This window comes from Ostrinia nubilalis, chromosome 6 (assembly GCF_963855985.1).
Source record: "Ostrinia nubilalis chromosome 6, ilOstNubi1.1, whole genome shotgun sequence".
Lineage (NCBI taxonomy): Eukaryota > Metazoa > Arthropoda > Insecta > Lepidoptera > Crambidae > Ostrinia > Ostrinia nubilalis.
The window spans coordinates 8,533,667-8,552,156 of NC_087093.1; the positions used below are offsets into that span (position 1 = coordinate 8,533,667).

General features: G+C 39.6%; 1 protein-coding gene across 1 annotated transcript; it reads left to right on the forward strand.

Moving 5' to 3' along the window:
* Positions 1–128: 128 nt before the first annotated feature.
* On the forward strand, positions 129–18,449 carry LOC135072809 (condensin-2 complex subunit D3-like). Its single transcript, XM_063966846.1, has 21 exons — positions 129–862; positions 947–1,107; positions 1,270–1,389; positions 1,468–1,611; positions 1,749–1,833; positions 1,989–2,161; positions 2,647–2,841; positions 3,286–3,453; positions 4,761–4,913; positions 5,876–6,057; positions 6,570–6,729; positions 6,978–7,107; positions 8,035–8,115; positions 8,457–8,591; positions 9,026–9,200; positions 9,583–9,732; positions 15,506–15,642; positions 15,872–16,090; positions 16,736–16,812; positions 17,209–17,346; positions 17,779–18,449. The coding sequence occupies exons 1-21, from the start codon at positions 205–207 to the stop codon at positions 17,986–17,988; spliced, it is 3,651 nt and encodes a 1,216-aa protein (XP_063822916.1). The 5' UTR covers positions 129–204; the 3' UTR covers positions 17,989–18,449.
* Positions 18,450–18,490: the final 41 nt, after the last annotated feature.

Below are 18,490 nucleotides of genomic sequence, written 5' to 3' on the forward strand. Positions count from 1 at the left end.
TTTTTGGCGGTTGCCATGGCAATCGCCATTCTTCTAACAATTTCTAACAAACGCTATTTTTCGCCAAACGCCCCCACTGTCAAAAATGTCAAACTGACATTACTGACACTGACAATACCAAACAAAGCATACAGCGAGTGGTGGTCATGTTTAATTTGTTTGTTTAGCTGTTGTAAATAAAATTCCTGGTGGTTTAATGTTAAAATGGATCAAGTATTAAACGAACTAAAGAATATTCACTTAGATTGTCTTGATGATGATTGGGTCCAGGGTATTTACTATTCAGAATTTCTTGAATTCGGTGAAATTTCCACCGAGTATGAAGCTGCTATTGATGCTCAAGACAATATTCGTTCAGTAATCAAGAAAATCATGAAATCCTTTGATGAATGGCTCAATACTGAAGATAGCGTCGAGGAAAAATCTTGGGCTGCTTTGTCAACTCATGTCCGACACCAAAAACTTTTAGCCATCATTGCATATTACATTGATCAAGGCAGTAAGAACGTTGTTTCTAAAGAATATAGAAACAATGCTTTGCTTGCATCGCGTTTGTATTACAAATTGTTATCCGTTCCTGGGTATAAGGCCTATCATATTTATCACTCCCAACTTTTTGCACATTCCCTTGGTTGTCTTGGATTTCCAAAAATTATGTGTGACAATGAAGAAAATTACTTCAATACCAAAGAGTTGACTCGGGAAGTAAATTCAGTGATAAGAGAGCTAAGAAACTTTGTCATTGATCTAAGAGCTATAATAGAGACGCTTCAGCTCAACTCAAATGATATGAATTTTGAAGACATCCTGAGTAATTTAGTAGATATTACTGGAGGTGCTATTGTTAATAAGTTGAATATTGGTAAGTATAAAAATGGTGTTGTCTCATTGCTAAATTTTGAATTATACATAATATTATTTTTCATACTTTTTTTTTAATTTTCAGATAAAATTGAACTTGCTAATTTATCAAGAGTTATCTATGAAATGATTGATATATTAATATGCGAGGTTAATGAAGAGCCAAACAAAGAAGCTATAAAACTACTTTTCAAGTGCATTCTTCCAAAACTGGTTGCAGCATCTGTTGATACCAGAAATGCTAATGTATGTAATGTTTTATAATATCCAATGTTATTTTAAGCAAAGAAATGTGGAAAATGACAACCTAACTGAATCCAGTTAGGTGGTGACTAGTTTAGTGATTACTAAGCTAACTCATAGTTCTCACTACAGTAATTAATTCACTAGTTACTTTTTTGTTTACAGAATCTTGTAAGAGCGTCGTATGTTACGTATTCTGGACTGCTTCTGAGTAAATATGGTAAAGCAGCATTGCCTGGTTACAATGTACTTTTGCAACATCTCTGTTACACATTAGATGGTTTGGTAAGTAGTTGTATGTAGAAAATATAATTTATATTTTATTTAAAACTATATGTCATCATGTTTCTTCTTTTACATTAGGAACGCGCAGAAGTTCGCGCCGCTCGAGTCTCGTTGGTTGTTGGCCTGATGAGTCTACTGCCACGTAAATCTTACCGAAATATTGTGAAATGGTTGCTCAAGCTGTCAACAACATCAAAAATCTCACATCGTCAGATTGCAATGGTATCTTCTTTAATATTCTAAAAGAAATATTTTCTACATGGCACTGGGTAACAATTGCTTCACCAACAGCTGACATCATAATTTTGTCTAAAAAGATTATACAGAAATATCTCAAAATATATCATATATTTTTACAGGAAATGTTATCCAACTTACTTAGCAATGAACCTGAAGAAGTAAAACCTCAAGAGTCCATACCTGAAAAGCCAGTGGAAAATGCAGGTATGTAAATAATGACTTTTAAGAAAATGTGAGATTGTGTTTAAACTATAATGGGCAGAGAATCGATAGTTTGATCATACTCAAGATGACTTCGTTTTCTCGCTTGTGCTTGCCACTGAGATAGATACTTTGATAAAATGGGTACAATTTTATAGAATCATCTGAAGCACAACCAAGTGAACAGCCTGAAAATACTGCATCAGATTCAGGAATTGGAGACTCTACAGCTAGCACAAGTATGGAAGTGGAGGGACAAACTAGCAGTGCAATGATGACTGAAGATGAAAGCAGTCAAGATAGTCAAGAGACTATAATTCCACCAAATAATGTATGTATATGAATGCCTCACTTTTAAATGACCTAGAATCATTCCTTTGCTTTATCATAGTTTCAATCAGACTAATGATAAGGGATCGAAAAGTTGATAAAATATTTCTTGCTGTTGTATTACAGTCAGCATCAAATAGTTTGTGACACCCAAATTGGCTTTTGGCCAGTTGACAACACAACCTTATTCCAGTTAGTAGTAGTTTAATGAAGATACCTATGATACAGGCAATTTTGCTTAGTCTAGGTGTTAATAATTTCCTTCACTTCAAAATAAGTATTATTGATAAAATTCTTATTCTTATTATATTTAGTAACAAGGACGTCTTGCGTACTTTTTGGCTCCTTTGGGTGTCTCAAACTATTTATTTGAAGCTGACTGTACAAACGATGACACGTCAAGCTAGATACTGTGGAATCTTATGCAGTTGGAAAAGGTGTGATTTTTGAAAGAAAAAAAGTTTTTTTTTTTCATTTCCAATGTAGGAGGACCAAGAAATAACGGAGGAAGACGTGGCCGGCTTGCTCAGGCAGCGGCCGCACACGGTCCCGTACGCCGACATCCTGCGCGCCGTGCACGAGCGCGTCAACGACGTGTCCAGCACGCTGCGCACGCGCGCGCTGCAAGTGCTCGCCGACTGCGTGGCCAGCCCGCGCGCGCCCATGAAGCACGCCATACGGGTGACTGGAACAATAAAAAAATTACATCTACTGACAAATGACAATCGCACTATAGTCACGATTCTGAAACGTCAAATGTTAGCGACGTCAAGAAGAATCAAGATTAATGTTAGCAACATCATGTCAATTAGTTCAAATTAGCTAATTAATCTGTTTTGTAATTAAGAAAATGAACATGAAATTTTCGCCAAAAAGGCAATACCGTAGCGAAAACCATCAGGCTCTCTCGCTTACTCACTCGGTAGGCCTCTTTCTTGCATTGTCTGATCTGTCACTTCCACAAAATAGCTTCTCTTTCACACTTTTCTGGAAAATCTGGAATGTTCAGGAAAAAATAGAGAAGAAACGAGACTGAAATATCGGACCTCGTGAGACAGGTCCAGCCTGCCTCAGATAATCTCAAGGAAAAGCGTATTTGTTAACTATGTTACTTTTGTTGTATAGGATCTGAACGGTGACGGCGAAGTGTCCCGCCTAATGGCGGTGTGCGCTCGCTGCGTGTGTGACGAGCGAGCGGCCGTGCGTCGGGCGTCAGTAGGCCTGCTGCACCGGTTGTTGACCGGCATCGAGCCAGACGGAGAACCTACTAAACCCTCCGCTAATGACGTGGGCGTAAGTACATAATTTAGTTTACGAAAATGGTCACAATCGGGCTCTTTGTTGATGACACTGTCTGGTCTCTAAGCACGTAGAATTTTGTCCAATGACCCCAAGATACCCATCCTTATCGCTCGCGCGTAATTATATTGCTGTCGCGACTGTGCGACGGGCGCCCGCAGTGAGTGCGCGCGATTAATAAGGATGGGTAGCTTGGGGTCATTAGACAAAATTCTACATGCTCAGAGACCGGGCTTTAGTACTTTTTTTTTACTATTGTGGTTTTTCTGTAGTGGTTTAGGGTCTTTGACCGTAACTTCTTTTTTATACCTTCCAATTTTAGTCAAACAACAAGTTACAATTTTATTATTTAAAAGCATACTTTTAAATTTAAAATAAAAAAAAATATAAAAAATTTGTACCTTGTGTTAAGCATAATACAAAAAAATTACTCAGCTATTGCAAGCGAAAATACTAACATTGCTTCTAACCACATTGTTAATTACAAAAAAAAGTACTAATGAAGAATGTTCACTAATTTTGTTTTTTAGCTTTCTGTATTCTCTGTTAAAAATAAAAAATACACGTGAAAGAATTATTTCGATACGTTAATTAGTTTCCAAGATATTGAATTTTAAAAGTGCGGGCGGCGGCCGGCTCGCCATTTTATGCGCGTGACGTCATATTACAACGACTGGCTCATATTTGTATGGGTGGAATCTTGCAAACTGAATTAAGACCCACTTCCAGGCAACCGATTAACCTGAAATTTCGCAAACACATGTGATTTGGATGACCATGCAATATTATGATGACATGGAGCTGATCTGATGATGGAGCTGGAAGGTGGCCATAGGAACTCTATAATAAAACGACTTAAATGCATCGAGTTTGGGCTCGTTCGTTTTGTATTGATGAGTATTTTAATTCTATATAGTAATCGGGGTCTAATGATGGAGCTGGAAGGTAATTCGCAATAAAACGACACAATCGCATCAAGTTTGGGTTTGGTTCAATTTTAATTTCTGTGATGGGTCTGGGTGTTAATATGTATAATAAGTTTGTATTTACAAAAAAAAAATATTTAAGTATGTTTATATCCGTTTTCTAGTGAGCGGACGCTGTGAATGTACGTCACACGGGGTCACGTGACCGTCGGCGGGACTCAATATTTAAGCGAACTTTGAATGCCTATAAAATCATAACTACTGGGTATTTTTGAATGAAATAAAAACTTATGTATTTGTAAATGTAAAAGCTTAACTGTAACATAGGTTTCAAGTGATTTTGCATACCTAGTAACATTCTCAATTATTTTATAGATCCTGGTAGGGTTGTGCCGGGACGCGAGTATCTTAGTTCGCTCGTCAGCCATCTCTGCTTTAGGCGAGCTCGTGTTGCATACGCCCTGTGACGCGGTCTTTGACGCTTTCCTCTTGGGGCCGATGCACCAACTCTCGGATCCTGAAAATAAGGTGAATAATTGTCCTTTGTCTCCTTTTAGAAAAGTCCATGTATCACAGAATACAGTGTGACTGGAACTGAACCCGCCATAGCTAATACGCTTATAGAGGAGGTCATTTGCTAATTATTGAACCTTACTTTCTATGGCTAAAGTTTTATAGTATTTAGGATAGGTATATGTCAATTTTTATACTTTTTTCAGATTTTTCCGAAATTTGACCTAAAAACTGCTTCAATTTTTTTTCTCGCTTGATTTCAACAGTTTTTTTTATTTGATATTAATATCGAATATGTCTTTATTCAAATAAAATCAATTTCTGATCCAGATAATGATTGAATAGCAAGTTACGAGCCGCCAAAGTCTAACAAAAGTACAACCCACGATAAAAAATTCTACTTCAATTCGATTTAAAAAAGAATTAATGGTGATAATGGTATGGATAATTTTCGTATTATTACTCCATTTTCTTCCATAAACTTTGAATTTTTAATAAATTTTAATATCTAATTACTACGTGTGATATATCATTGGAAAGAAGAGAAGGTAGAGATATTTTTAAGATAATTGGCAATCCATTATCACCATTAGTTTTTTTTAAATCGAATTCGAACTTGAATTTTTTATCGTGGTTTGTACTTTTGTTGAACTTTGGCGGCTCGCAACTAGTTATTCAATCATTATCTGGATCTGAAATTTATTTTATTTGACTAAAGGTTTATTCGGTATTAGTATCAAATAAAAAAATCAGTTAAATCACGCGAGAAAAAAAAATTAAGCAGTTTTTAGGTCAAATTTCGGAAAAATCTGAAAAAAGTATAAAAATTGACATATCTCCTAAACTATAAAACTTTAGCCATAGAAAATGAGGTTCAATAATTAGCAAATGACCTCCTCTATACGCGTATTAGCTATGGCGGGTTCAGTTCCAGTCACCCTGTATATTGTCAAAGTTGTAAATTAATATTTCAACAGGTTCAGGAACAAGTAGTAACACTAGTACAGCAGATATTAATAGATCGCCTCAGGAAATATGACGTAAATGTTGTCGAAGACCAGCTGCCATGGAAGTTCTTGGCGGCTGTTACCCGGCACAACATGAGGAGGCATCTACAGAAAGCCTGCACACTGTTGAATAAATCCTCCAAATGTATAAGGTAAGTTACATAACTAACCGTTTGTGTTGTGGTTGTACTTTCTTACTTTAGAATACCTCTACCAAAAATTGATTGTATTGGGTCATTCATTTAGCTCTATAAACCAGCTTAAAATACACGCATTCTGACTTGTGGTCTTCTATCGGCCTCAGAAGCACGGTACAAATTATTAAAAAAACCGACTGTTTTAAGCTCGTTAAGTCCTTGGCAAAACTGGGAACAAATACAGCATTTGATGTCCATTTTATTCATTACTTTGACTGCCAACTGTTTCTGAGATCTAGTAAATCCCTGTACTCTTTTATGCTTCAACCACACCAACGCGTGTAGATCGCCATCGCCGCCGCGATCATAGGTTAATGACATGTCGCGCGACCCATGACAGTCCGCGCGACCTGTCATTGGCCTATGATCGCGCCGGCGATGGCGATATGCACGCGTTGGTGTGGTTGAAGCTTAAGAAACCTGTTTATACAAGCTATACTAGGTATTTATTGCAATAATGTGCGCAGCCACCGGCTCATAGACATTGTGAGCACGCACCTGCGCGTGGGCAGCGACGCGCGCGACCTGCAGTGCCTGGTGCTGCTCACGAGCGCCGCGCGCCACGTCGACTACACCGAGCTCGGCTTCCTGCTCGACTACTACTACACGCTGGCCCGCGGCGACGCGGTATGTACAGACTACATAAATTAGCCTGTATTACAACGACACAACGCCATAGTGTTTAGCTTCGGGTACTGTATGCTCATTAAAATAGCCGACAGGATCTTAACGATTGCTGCTCCTCACAACCAGTTTTAGAGCGACAGTACTTATTCACAAGTGCAGTGAATATCGACTGATATTAAAGACTGTACCGGCCGAAAAGGAAGCGACCGAACTTACAATGCGTTAAGAATATTTCTTTCCACATCCAGGAGCACGACCCGCGCCTGATGCCGCTGACGCTGGAGCTGCTGAGCACGTGGGCGCGCTGCCTGGGCGACGCCGCGCGCACGGCGCTGCGCGACCACCTCGTCAAGCGCCTCGCGGCCGCCGGGGACGACGGTAATTGGCAAACATTTTCTGAAGTTAATTAAATAACGATGTTAACTTTATGTTTGAGAAATTCTTCCAAACGTACTAGTAGAAAAGCTTGCTTAGGCCACGTTTAGATAATGAGAGCTAAATGCGCGTTTTGCTAACGCGCATATTTACAACTACGTGTATTTTATTCTCGTAAGTACACTACAAATGCTAACGAGCGTTTCTTCATATAGTTGTAAACGCGCGCTGACAAAACCCGCGTTGAGCGCTCATCATCTGTTGCTGGTTATAACACAGAATAATAATAAGTACTACGTACAGAAGTTTTACTTCGCGAAGGTATTTAAAAAAATGTATGCTCAATGTCATTGACAATATGGTGTAATTTAGCCTGTCACAAGAGTCAAGCACCATTTTGTTGACAAACGTCAGTGATCGGCACTGCGCCGAAGCTTTAGGGCTGACTTCGGTAAAATGATGTGACGTGAGGTGCCAAACTGCGGAAAATGGCGGAGGAAATACATGATTTAGCATGAATTATCATGAATAATATTAACTACTTATTTACCTCTCAGTGTCTTGAGGCAACTTAAAAAAGTACATTCTGTGTTTTTATTATTATTTAGGCAGTTAAATACTGCACAGTATTTAGTACACTATTTTCTTTATTTTCTTCCATCATACACAAGAATACGCGTGCGTGAGTCAATGTTCGCTCGTATGTGAGGCCTTGTCGAATAGTATCCTGTAGGTGGGCATCGTGCGTGTTTTGTTTTCGATGTAAACTCGCGGAGATGAACAGGCCTGGTTATAATTTCAAATCACGTAAGCAAGTGTTTTACTACACTTTCCTAGGGTTTCACGGCATTCGCTGTTGTTGGGAGACAAGAATGTCTAGGAAGGCTAGTTGTATCAAAATACAGGTTCTGTAAATGTGTACTCTTCTAGGTTGCAGAATCGCATGTGCTGCTCTTGCGGCACATCTCGACCCTTCTAACTTACTGTGGGCAACTGAACTAATGCAACTGTGTAAGTAATATTGATTTTCTATTGCCGGTTTACAAACGTTGAGTCAAAATGTTTGTGAAGATGCACAAAAATATGTTTCAGATCATTTGTAAATATTTCAACTAGGTATGTGAAAAATTGTTTCATTAGAAGACAGTTGAAAGACAGCAAAGATGACTTGTCAACGAAACTGTCGTCCATTATGTGCGCTATCTTATCTTTAAAAAACAATTACGAATTACGTATGGGAAGATCGAATCTGCAAAAGTTTCCAAAATATTGTTTTTTCATCATCTTCGTATCTGTGACCGGTACAAAGTTGTTATCGAAAGTTCTTCCATGCGGCTATGATTGTTCACCAGCGGAGCGGCGCGCGCTGAACGGCGGCGAGCTGGAGGAGTGGGTGCGCGCCGCCGACCTGTCGCTGGTGGCGCCCGCGCCGCCCTCCGCCGCGCTGCTGCGGCTCTTCCTCGCCGCCGTGCCCGACCCGCCGCCTGGTACGTTATTAACTACTAGCTTTTGCCCGCGGCTTCACCCGCGTGACATTTAGTTTGTCAAAGATCTTCATAAATTATAGCCTATATGTTATTCTGGGCTATAAACAATAATACTGTAAAGTTTCATCAAAATCCGTTCAGTAGTTTTTGCGTAAAAGAGTAACAAACATCCAGACATCCATAGAAACTTTCGCATTTATAATATTAGTAGGATTGTGTATTGACTGCAGACTATCTGTGTGCTATCTCGCAGTCATAAATTGGTTTTTTTTTCATACACCTTTAACGAACTGACAAAACGTAATTTCTTCTTATTTTGTTTGCAAATTATCCATACCCGTACTCGTTGATGTCGTATTTTGAGTTAATTACAGGAATTTTCATTAAAGAACGTGTCCTATTCTCTTATCAGTTACTGTAAATGTACTGTGCAGAGTGGTGCGAGGAGCGTCGTGGCACCAGCGTGGCAGGACTAGGCCGGTTATGCGTCCGCTCGCGCGCGGCGGCGGCGGACGCGGCCGGGCCGCTGGCCGCGCTGCTGCAGGAGCCAACGGCGCCACTGCCCGCGCGCATCAATGCGCTGCTGGCCCTCACCGACATTTGCACCAGGTTGGTACACGGTACTGGTAGGGACTCTCCTCACCACCTACTCTGGTCATCCCCATCGGCCATTTCCTGACGTAAAAAATACTTATAATTACGAGGTAGATTTGTTAAACTTATGTGCCGACATCGTAATTATCATCAGTCATCAGGGTCATTCGGTTTCCACTGCAGGAAGACAATGCTCTCTAATTTATTAGAGGCAAAAGAAAGGATTCGGCCTACACTCCTCGCGTGGGTCAAGCACGATGATGTTGATACTTCTCCCTTAGCCGCCTCTTACGATAACCACTGGAAAAGTGGGGGTGGTCCTAACTCTGCTGGAACTAGACAGCTAATCGTAAATATGACACTATCTGTGCTGAGTCCAATGTTATCACGCTCCTAGGTACACGTGCATCGTGGAGCCGCTGCTGGGCTCGGTCTGCGGCTGCCTGGCGCCTGAGGCGGCGGCCCCGCTGCGGCGGGCCACGGCGCGCGCGCTCACGAGGCTACTCCTGGCCGGCTACCTGCGTCTGCGCACGCCGCTGTATTACCGGTAATCATCATCAGCATTCATCAAAAGTTAGGGTGGATTAGCGCATCTCACCGCTAATCCACGCTAAATTTTGTTAGTGTGTGCGTGCGCGCCGCATACGTGTTGGCGCGCTCACATACAAACCGCGCTCGGGCGTTTCTATGAAGATGACCTACTCATTTGTATTTACTCTGTCATCATCATCAACATTTCAGCCACAGGACGTCCACTGCTGGACATAGGCCTCACCCAATGACTTCCACATTGCACGCTTTACCGGTAAGCTAAATCAAAAGTAAGAACAATTCACAGATCAGTCGCACTCAACTCGTACTGAAACCCAATCAGCAGCTTCGGCCTCAACCTATAATCATAATAATAATCATAATCATTTATTTGCAATTAAACATGGTATATAAAGATGTTAGGTACAGACAGTGAGAACTATACATGTTTAGCTAAATTATTATTAGCATGCAAAAGTTAAATTAGAAACACGACAATATTAGCGACGATTCTAAAGAAGAACAAAACTACAGCAAGTCAAAGAACTCTTTTAAATCGTAAAGTGTCAGTGATAGCAACCATTTACTCAAATGTTTCTTAAAATTACAAATGCTTAATGTCCTAAATTCTTTGGGTATTTTATTATAGATTTTAATACACATGATTAAACAGCTATTTTTGTACTGCACTGTTTTTGGGGTGACCTGAAGTACCAACCTGTTTGCGTCTCTACTATTTCTTGGATAGTAATCACATGCCCGTTTAAATAAGTGCTTATTCTGCATAACAAATACACATGTGTCAAATATGTAAAGAGAAGTCAGAGTTAGTAATTGCGTCTGACTAAATAGAGGACGGCAGGACGTACGCGGGGGAACACCATACATTGCTCTAAGGCATTTTTTTTGAGCAATAAATGCTCTATTGATATGAGGGCTATTGCCCCATATCAATAGTCCATACCGTAATAAAGACCCTACATAAGCATGGTAGGCCGTGATTGCCGTACCTAGATTAGTGACTGATCTGACACACTTTAGAGCATATACAAATGAATTGATACGGCTACAAATACTATCTATATGCATTTTCCAATTAAGATCTTTGTCAATTATTATTCCCAAAAATTTTATTTGATCTACTTTATTAATGTCTATATCTTTATATTTAATGTCAAGATTAATATGTTTATATTTATTAAATTGTATATATTTTGTTTTAGTCAGATTAATTTTTAAACTATGCATGTCAAGAAATTTAATTATGTCATTAATAGTTGCATTTACGTCATTCTCATGTTCTGTCACTATGTTATTTGAAGTTACCGTAATAGATATGTCATCTGCAAATGCGATACATTGATGATGTCCAGTTGCATTAAAAATGTCATTGATGTATATAATAAATAAAATTGGCCCTAATACGCTACCTTGTGGTACACCACATTGGTTATATTTATATTGTGATGAGCACGATATTATCTCATTTTTATTGTTTAATGTATCTACAACTACACATTGTTTTCTATTACTAGTATATGACATTATCCATTTCAACACGAGTCCCCGTACACCAATCATATCAAGCCTTTGTGCTAGTAGTTGATGTGATACATGATCAAATGCCTTAGACAGATCAATAAATATACCAGTTGTCAATTTTTTATTATTTATACCTGTTAAAACAGTTTCCAAAAACCTATGTATAGCCAAAGTGGTGGATTTATTTTTTTGGAATCCGTATTGATCTCTATGTAATAAATTAAACCTGTTACAGTAATCAACCAGCTGTTTGTAGAAACACTTTTCAAATATCTTAGAAAAAACTGATATGATGGCAATAGGACGATAATTATCAATTTCATCCTCGTTACCTTTTTTATGCAAAGGTTTTACAGTAGTGAGTTTAAGTTGTTCTGGAAATACGCCAGAGGAAAAAGACAAGTTAATTAGGTGAGTTAGAACAGTAATAAGTTCACTCACACAATCCTTCAGAACTTTAGTACATATTTCATCGAATCCTTCTGCTTTTGTGTTTTTTAGAGACATTACCACTGTTTTTACTTCTGTCTCCGCAACAGGCTTTAGAAACATAGAGCCCAATTTTAGTGTTTGGTTGGTATTATTTATTTTAAAACTTTGGTCATAATTATTGAATTCATTTACAAATTGATCATTAAAGGCTGTAGCTATGCTATGGGGATTCGTCAGAGTCAAATTATTTACCTGTAGCTTTTTAATATGTTTAAGAGAATATTTTGTGTTATTTAATTCTTTTTTAATTAGAGTCCAAGATGCCTTGCACTTATTTTCACTCTTACGCATAAAGTCAATGTTAGATATTCTTTTAGAGACATATATACATTTTCTTAGAAGTTTTGAATAATTTGAATATTTGTTTTTATTATGTTGTGTTTTATTGTTGTAATAGTTATATCGTAGTTTCCGTTTCTTTCTGCAACTCAGTTTCAATCCATTAGTCACCCAATTGTTTTTATGTCTTTTTAATAAGTCAACGTTTATTTTAATTTTTGGAAAACAAAGTTTATAGAGAAGCGTGAATAATTCGTGAAATTTATTGAAACTTTTATTAATGTCGGTTTCGTTATAAACTTCTGTCCATGTAATGCTTTTTAGGTGTTTTTTAAATTTATACATATTTTGACGACTATAGTCACGCCTAAAAAAGGAATACGATAGGGGTCCTTTGTATTTATTTTTTATGGGGAAACTCAGTAACTGTGCAGTTTCATGATCGGAAATATGAAGTGGTAAAACTTCGGGATAGGCGTCATCTATGTTACTAATTAAATGGTCAATACATGACTTTTTACGAGTCGGTACTGTGATATGCTGTGTTAAATTGTAATTCTGAAGCAAGTCCTGCAGATTCTCTGTAATTTTGTTCTTATTTAGTGTGTTAATATTTAAGTCACCAGCTAAGACAATTTTAATTTTATATTTAAATTTGTTGAATATGTCATTTAATAAATTGTCAAGATTAGTCAAGAAAACATTTGGATCCGACATTGGTATTCTATACAAACAAATGATAATCAAATTATTTCCTAAGAGCTCGATACCACTACATTCAAAAGTTTTTTGGGTGGCATATTTTTTGATACATAATAAGTCTCTACAAGCGATGCCCTTTTTTGCTAATATGCATGTACCACCTCGCTTTTTATTTCTACAAAAGGAAGATACCATTTGATAATTGTCAAGTCTTACATAATTCTCTTGACCTGCCTCTAGAAAAGTTTCTGTTAGACATACAATATCAGGTTCCTTGTTTTCTTCAATTAAATCCAAAATGATAAGGTCTAATATTTCTTTTTTTGATAAAATACTAGCAATGTTTTGATGCAAGATTATAAAGTTAGAGTCTTTAGTCTCGAAAAAACATTTTACTACCATTAGTATCGGTTGGTACATCAACTACTACAGAATTTAATAGTAATTGGTCATTATTACTGTTAAGTGAATTGTTCAGAACCTTAAAATAGAAAGGGATCGTGCCTCTCTTTGGTAATTTGTCGGTGCGTGTGACATAATCTTGTTTTAAATTATTTTTCATTAATTTACGTAGATTTTTACATGTCAAAAATTGGTTTTTATATTCACAATAATCAATAATTACATTAATTTTATTACAAATAATTCTTTTTAAATTATAGTCAGAATATGAGGTCAAATCATTAATGTCAATTAGAGTACATTTTTCGAAGTGTTTTGTCCACAATTTCATGCAATTAAATAATTGAATCTCATTAAAGTATGCATTTCTTAGTATAGGAACAATGTAAATAGTGGATTTAGAAAGCATATCAATAGCAATGCACAAGTTAGAGTGAAATTTATGAATACAATTGTCATGAGTACCAAACCCTAAAATAACTATATCGTCTTTAGTCAATTGTTTTGATAGACTTTGACAGCACTGTAACATTTCAGAACTTGAAGCATCCGTTAGAATAGTCGCAGAAGTAGTATATTTGTCGTTCCATTTTCCCATTCTGGAACTCAATATAGCAGTAGATAAACCTCTTAATTGTTCATCGCCTACAATATAAATGGTATGCGGTTTTTTCGTTTGTTTATGGGATGATTCTTCATGTTGGTGTTGTATACTTCTAGGGCTATTTGCCGATACATTTCTTTCCATTGTTTGGCCGTTGATTGTAATTCCCATATTTAATTTTTGTTTAAGATTACTAATCTGTACGTTAAGATTATCTATTTCGGTTTGGGCATTTAAAAGTGATTGTTTAAGTGCCGTGATTTTTCTTTGAAGATAGCTGAAGTCGTGGGTGTTGTCAGCGGTCTTCCTTTCCGAAGCAGTGTGCGACTTTTGCGGCGTGTAAAAACGGGATATCTGCATAGTAGGTTGCTTTGGCACTGGGCAGGGAGCTAGGCAAAGACTCCGTAATAGATTTAGTTCTTTTGTCAGCTTTATTATGCATTTATTCAGGTCATTGTTTTCGAGTATTTTGTTTTCTAACTCAGACTCAGTAGAAATGAGATTTATTTTTAATTGCTCATTCTCTTCTCTCAATTCATATTCGGTCAAAGTATTATTGGGCAATGTGTGTTCTACACTCTTTGACATTCGCTCTGTGCCTATGTAAGATTCATCGGATTCTATGTCCCTTGTTATAATATGGGAGTCAACATAGTCTTCCAATTCACATACCGGTGATATAGAGGGGGATGTCAAAAGTGTTGCTTTTCCGGGGGTCTCTGATGTTTGTGGCGAGTTGATGGTTTTAGACGTTTTTACCATCTCTTTGCGTTTTCTTAATGTTATATTTGTGGGGCCTGAATTGGAAGTCTTGACTTTATTCTGTTTTTGGGAACAGGAAGTACATTTCCAACCTTTGTCCATGATACGATACAGTTTCTCCGATAGGCCAACGCAATCAAACTCGTATCGATTATTACACTTAACACATTGAACTGTATCTCGTGCATCGCAATTTTTCCCACATTTATGACATTTATAGTTGTTAATTTTGCCCCTCTGTTTCGGTACAGACATTTTGAATAGTAGTCACGCAGGAAAAGAAAAAATAAAAAGCAAAAATAATATTGCCTCTTGGACTCGAACCACGGCTCTCTGATTCTAAGTGAGGTAGAACTCAACCCACACCGATTGCGCCACGGTAGCTTGTCAGATGCAGTCGAAAGTTTGTGTCTGTAGCAGTGCTCAACAGAGGTCGATGACCCCGGTGATTCGTATTGCGCTCGGGCACTCGTTCGTCGACGCGATGATGATGATTCACGTCGCTCGTCCACTGTAGTGCACTGTTGTGTTGTGTCCGTTAATTTTATTTTGAAATGTTTTTGATTACTGCTCACTAATGCGTATAGTTATAACTGCACTGTTTTCACCAAACTGTAGCTTAGTTTTCGAGCTTCACTTGGGTATAAATTTTGTCCATTATTTTATAATTTTTACCACTCAAACGATTTTTTTTTACGCAGCGGGTCTAGTATACGTGTTACGGCTCCGAGCGACGCGCGCGCGACATCATTATCATTATAAATCAGAATAGGGCAGATTAAAACTAAATTCATATCGCCCTACCTTATGCTCTCTGTCTGTGGAAATACAGCTATAAATAAATTGTCTAGACATAAATGCCGAAGCACCTTCATCGAATATGATATGGCTTCTTGATTCGTCTGTCACTGCACTGTCGCTGCACTAGTGTGCTTAGTCTAATGGTGATCTAAATTTTGATCGAAATCTCGAAACTAATTAAATGTGCATTATATCTCAATTTTAGATACTGCGCGTTACTAGCAGACGAAGACCACGACGTGCGAGAACCAGCCGAGTACTACGTCACCTGCTGCCTCACCACCGACACCATATACCATCACTTCGTGGACTGCGTCATATACTACAACAAAGAGGACAGCGGTATGGCTTTGTCATTTTGACTCCTCGTATTTAAGTATGCAAATTTTTCTACACTGCCGTCTCTAGTTTTTAATGTTATCATTTATTTTTTTGAGATGACGGTTACGTCTGTGATTCTGCCAAAAGTATGCAATTCTGTATGAATTAGAGAATACACCGCTTTGAAAACTGTGTCTTGCTATTTAGAACTTCATTTTAACAAAACAATTCATTGTTCTGATAACAGCAGAGAGCATATCATTCGACGCGCGCCAACTCATCTACGACGTGATGCTGCAGCGGTTGTCGCTAGTGCAGAAACTGAACGTCCAGTGCCGACTGGCGCGCGAAGTGCTGGGCCACGCGGCCGACGAGTGCGACGAGGGCGACGAGGAGCTCTCGCCCGCGCTCAATGCTGCCCTGTTGGATACTATCACGCTACTCTGCGGGCCTAGGATGAAGCTGCCGAGTGAGTGTTTGGCTTAATGACACTTTAGGGACTTGCAAACGACTCGAGTCTACGGCGAGGTGCAGCAGCGGTTGGCGCTAGTGCAGAAACTGAACGTCCAGTGCCGACTGGCGCGCGAAGTGCTGGGCCACGCGGCCGACGAGTGCGACGAGGGCGACGAGGAGCTCTCGCCCGCGCTCAATGCTGCCCTGTTGGATACCATCACGCTACTCTGCGGGCCTAGGATGAAGCTACCGAGTGAGTGGTGGACTTAATGATTCGTTAGGGACTTGCGAATGACTCGATGAGTCTACGGCGGTGCAGCAGCGGTTGGCGCTAGTGCAGAAACTGAACGTCCAATGCAGACTGGCGCGCGAAGTGTTGAGCCACGAGGGCGACGAGGGAATCTCGCCCGCGCTCAATGCGGCGCTGTTGGATACCGTCACGCTACTTTGCGGTACTAGGATGAAGCTGCCTGGTGTTTGTTCGCGTTGGCAACAACCTAAAAATGTATTTCATTTGATTACACAGATCAATTTGAACCTCTTCCGCCATTTATGTAATGTATAGTGGGAATGACCTGACTGTTCATTCAATACTTCATTAATCATAAGAGTAATTAGTTCTGCAGAGAGTAAGAGTATAATATTGCTAAAATTATTTCAGAAAAACCTGAAAAAAATAGCGGTGATGCAGATATCGACGATCTCCAAGAACGTGTAACTACAAACATAGTGTCCCATGTGAGTGCCTTCTCGTTATTTATTTGCTGCCTAACAATTTTAAACTGCTCCTATGTTCTTCTGATTAATTTCGTTGCGGGTCCAATGACAGTTTAACTTTCCCTCGGGACAAACTTGACCTTCATTGGTTGGGTTTTTGTGGCGGTCAAGCTGTAGATCCTGGCTACACAGGAGTTTCAGTGGTGGGAATAGTCCCGTAACAATTTTATTACTTCCAACCTTTTTCTCGGGGGAAAGATGTTCAAACGGGTACCGCATATTAGAAGTCTCCACCACGTGTTTAGCTCCGCAGCCTGAGCAGGTCTAAAACAAATATATTTGCATCGTGTTACAGCCTTCAGTGGAAAATAGCGTTGTAATGAATAGTAACTATACAGAAATATATTTTCTTTGCAGAAAATGAAGCGCACCGTAGCGGAAGTACTGGTGCCGGCCGTGCTGCGGCTATACGGACGGCTGCGCGCGCGCGGCGGGCAAGTGGCTGCATATCTCGTGCGCATCGCCACCGACCTGCTCAACGACTACCGGCACGAGGTATGTCACGTCACTGCTATGCTTATATTTATTTAATTTGTTTCTGGTCGTCGTTTTAGCCAAAAGAGGTCTGCTGCTGGTCAAAAGACTCCCCACCAAAGATTTCCACTAAGACTGGGATGGACTGGATTGGACCTTCACTGGATCGTCGGTTTACAAAGTGGGATCGTCGGTTTACAAAGTGGGATCGTCTACTACACGATGTCTCCCGCTCCGTGATTACCACTAGAGTACTTTCTGTCCTAACTTTCGTTTGAACGAAGCATCTAAAGCCTGGTCCGTGAGCACGTAGAATCCCGTCCAATGACCCCATCCTTATCGCTCGCGCGTAATTATATTGCTGTCGCGATTGTGCGACGCGCGCCCGCAGTGAGTGTGCTCACGGACCAGGCTTTAGTGAAAGCTAGTATCTTAAAAAATGTTTCGTTGCAGATCGAGGAGCTGATCGAGAACGACGAGGAGCTAGTGGAGCGCGTGCGACAGTTCCAGGAGACGATCGGGCAGGCGCCGTCGTTCGGCAACGCTCGCAACCTCGTGACGGCGTCCGCGCCGCCGGAGCCCGAGACGCCGCGCGCGCCGCGCCGCCGGTACCGCGGGGCCGCCGCGCGCGAACCGCCGCGCAAGCGCGCGCTCAACATATAGGACGAGGCCGTGTCTGCGCCGCCCGGGCCAGACACGACTGGGGAATAGATTGCAAGACACTTTGTGAGGCAAAACAGCACTATATGTCTAGCTCTTATCTCAGTGCCTGAGGTATGAGAGCAGCAATTTGTATTGCACAATTACTAATAGTCCCGTTAGCCCCTTGTGGTAAGATAAATAAGCTTGTGTTACGAGTGGGTTCACACCACAATATCGTGTTTCTGTAACGTCAAAAGTCAGTGAGACTTCAGATTTATATGCTCTGGCACGTCATAATTACGTCAATGTTACCCCTCCCCTCAGGACTGATCTAGCGCTAGACCTATAGTTGCTAATATACTTTGAACCTATTGCCTTATGCATAGCATTAAAGTTAGCTACTTTTTTGAGTTTTTGACAAAATATAAAATTTATGAATGGCCTTGAATGTAAAAAAAAATCTTGACGGAAATAAATATTTTTATACAATTAGTTTCGTTGATTCCAAGGTGCATTTAAAGCA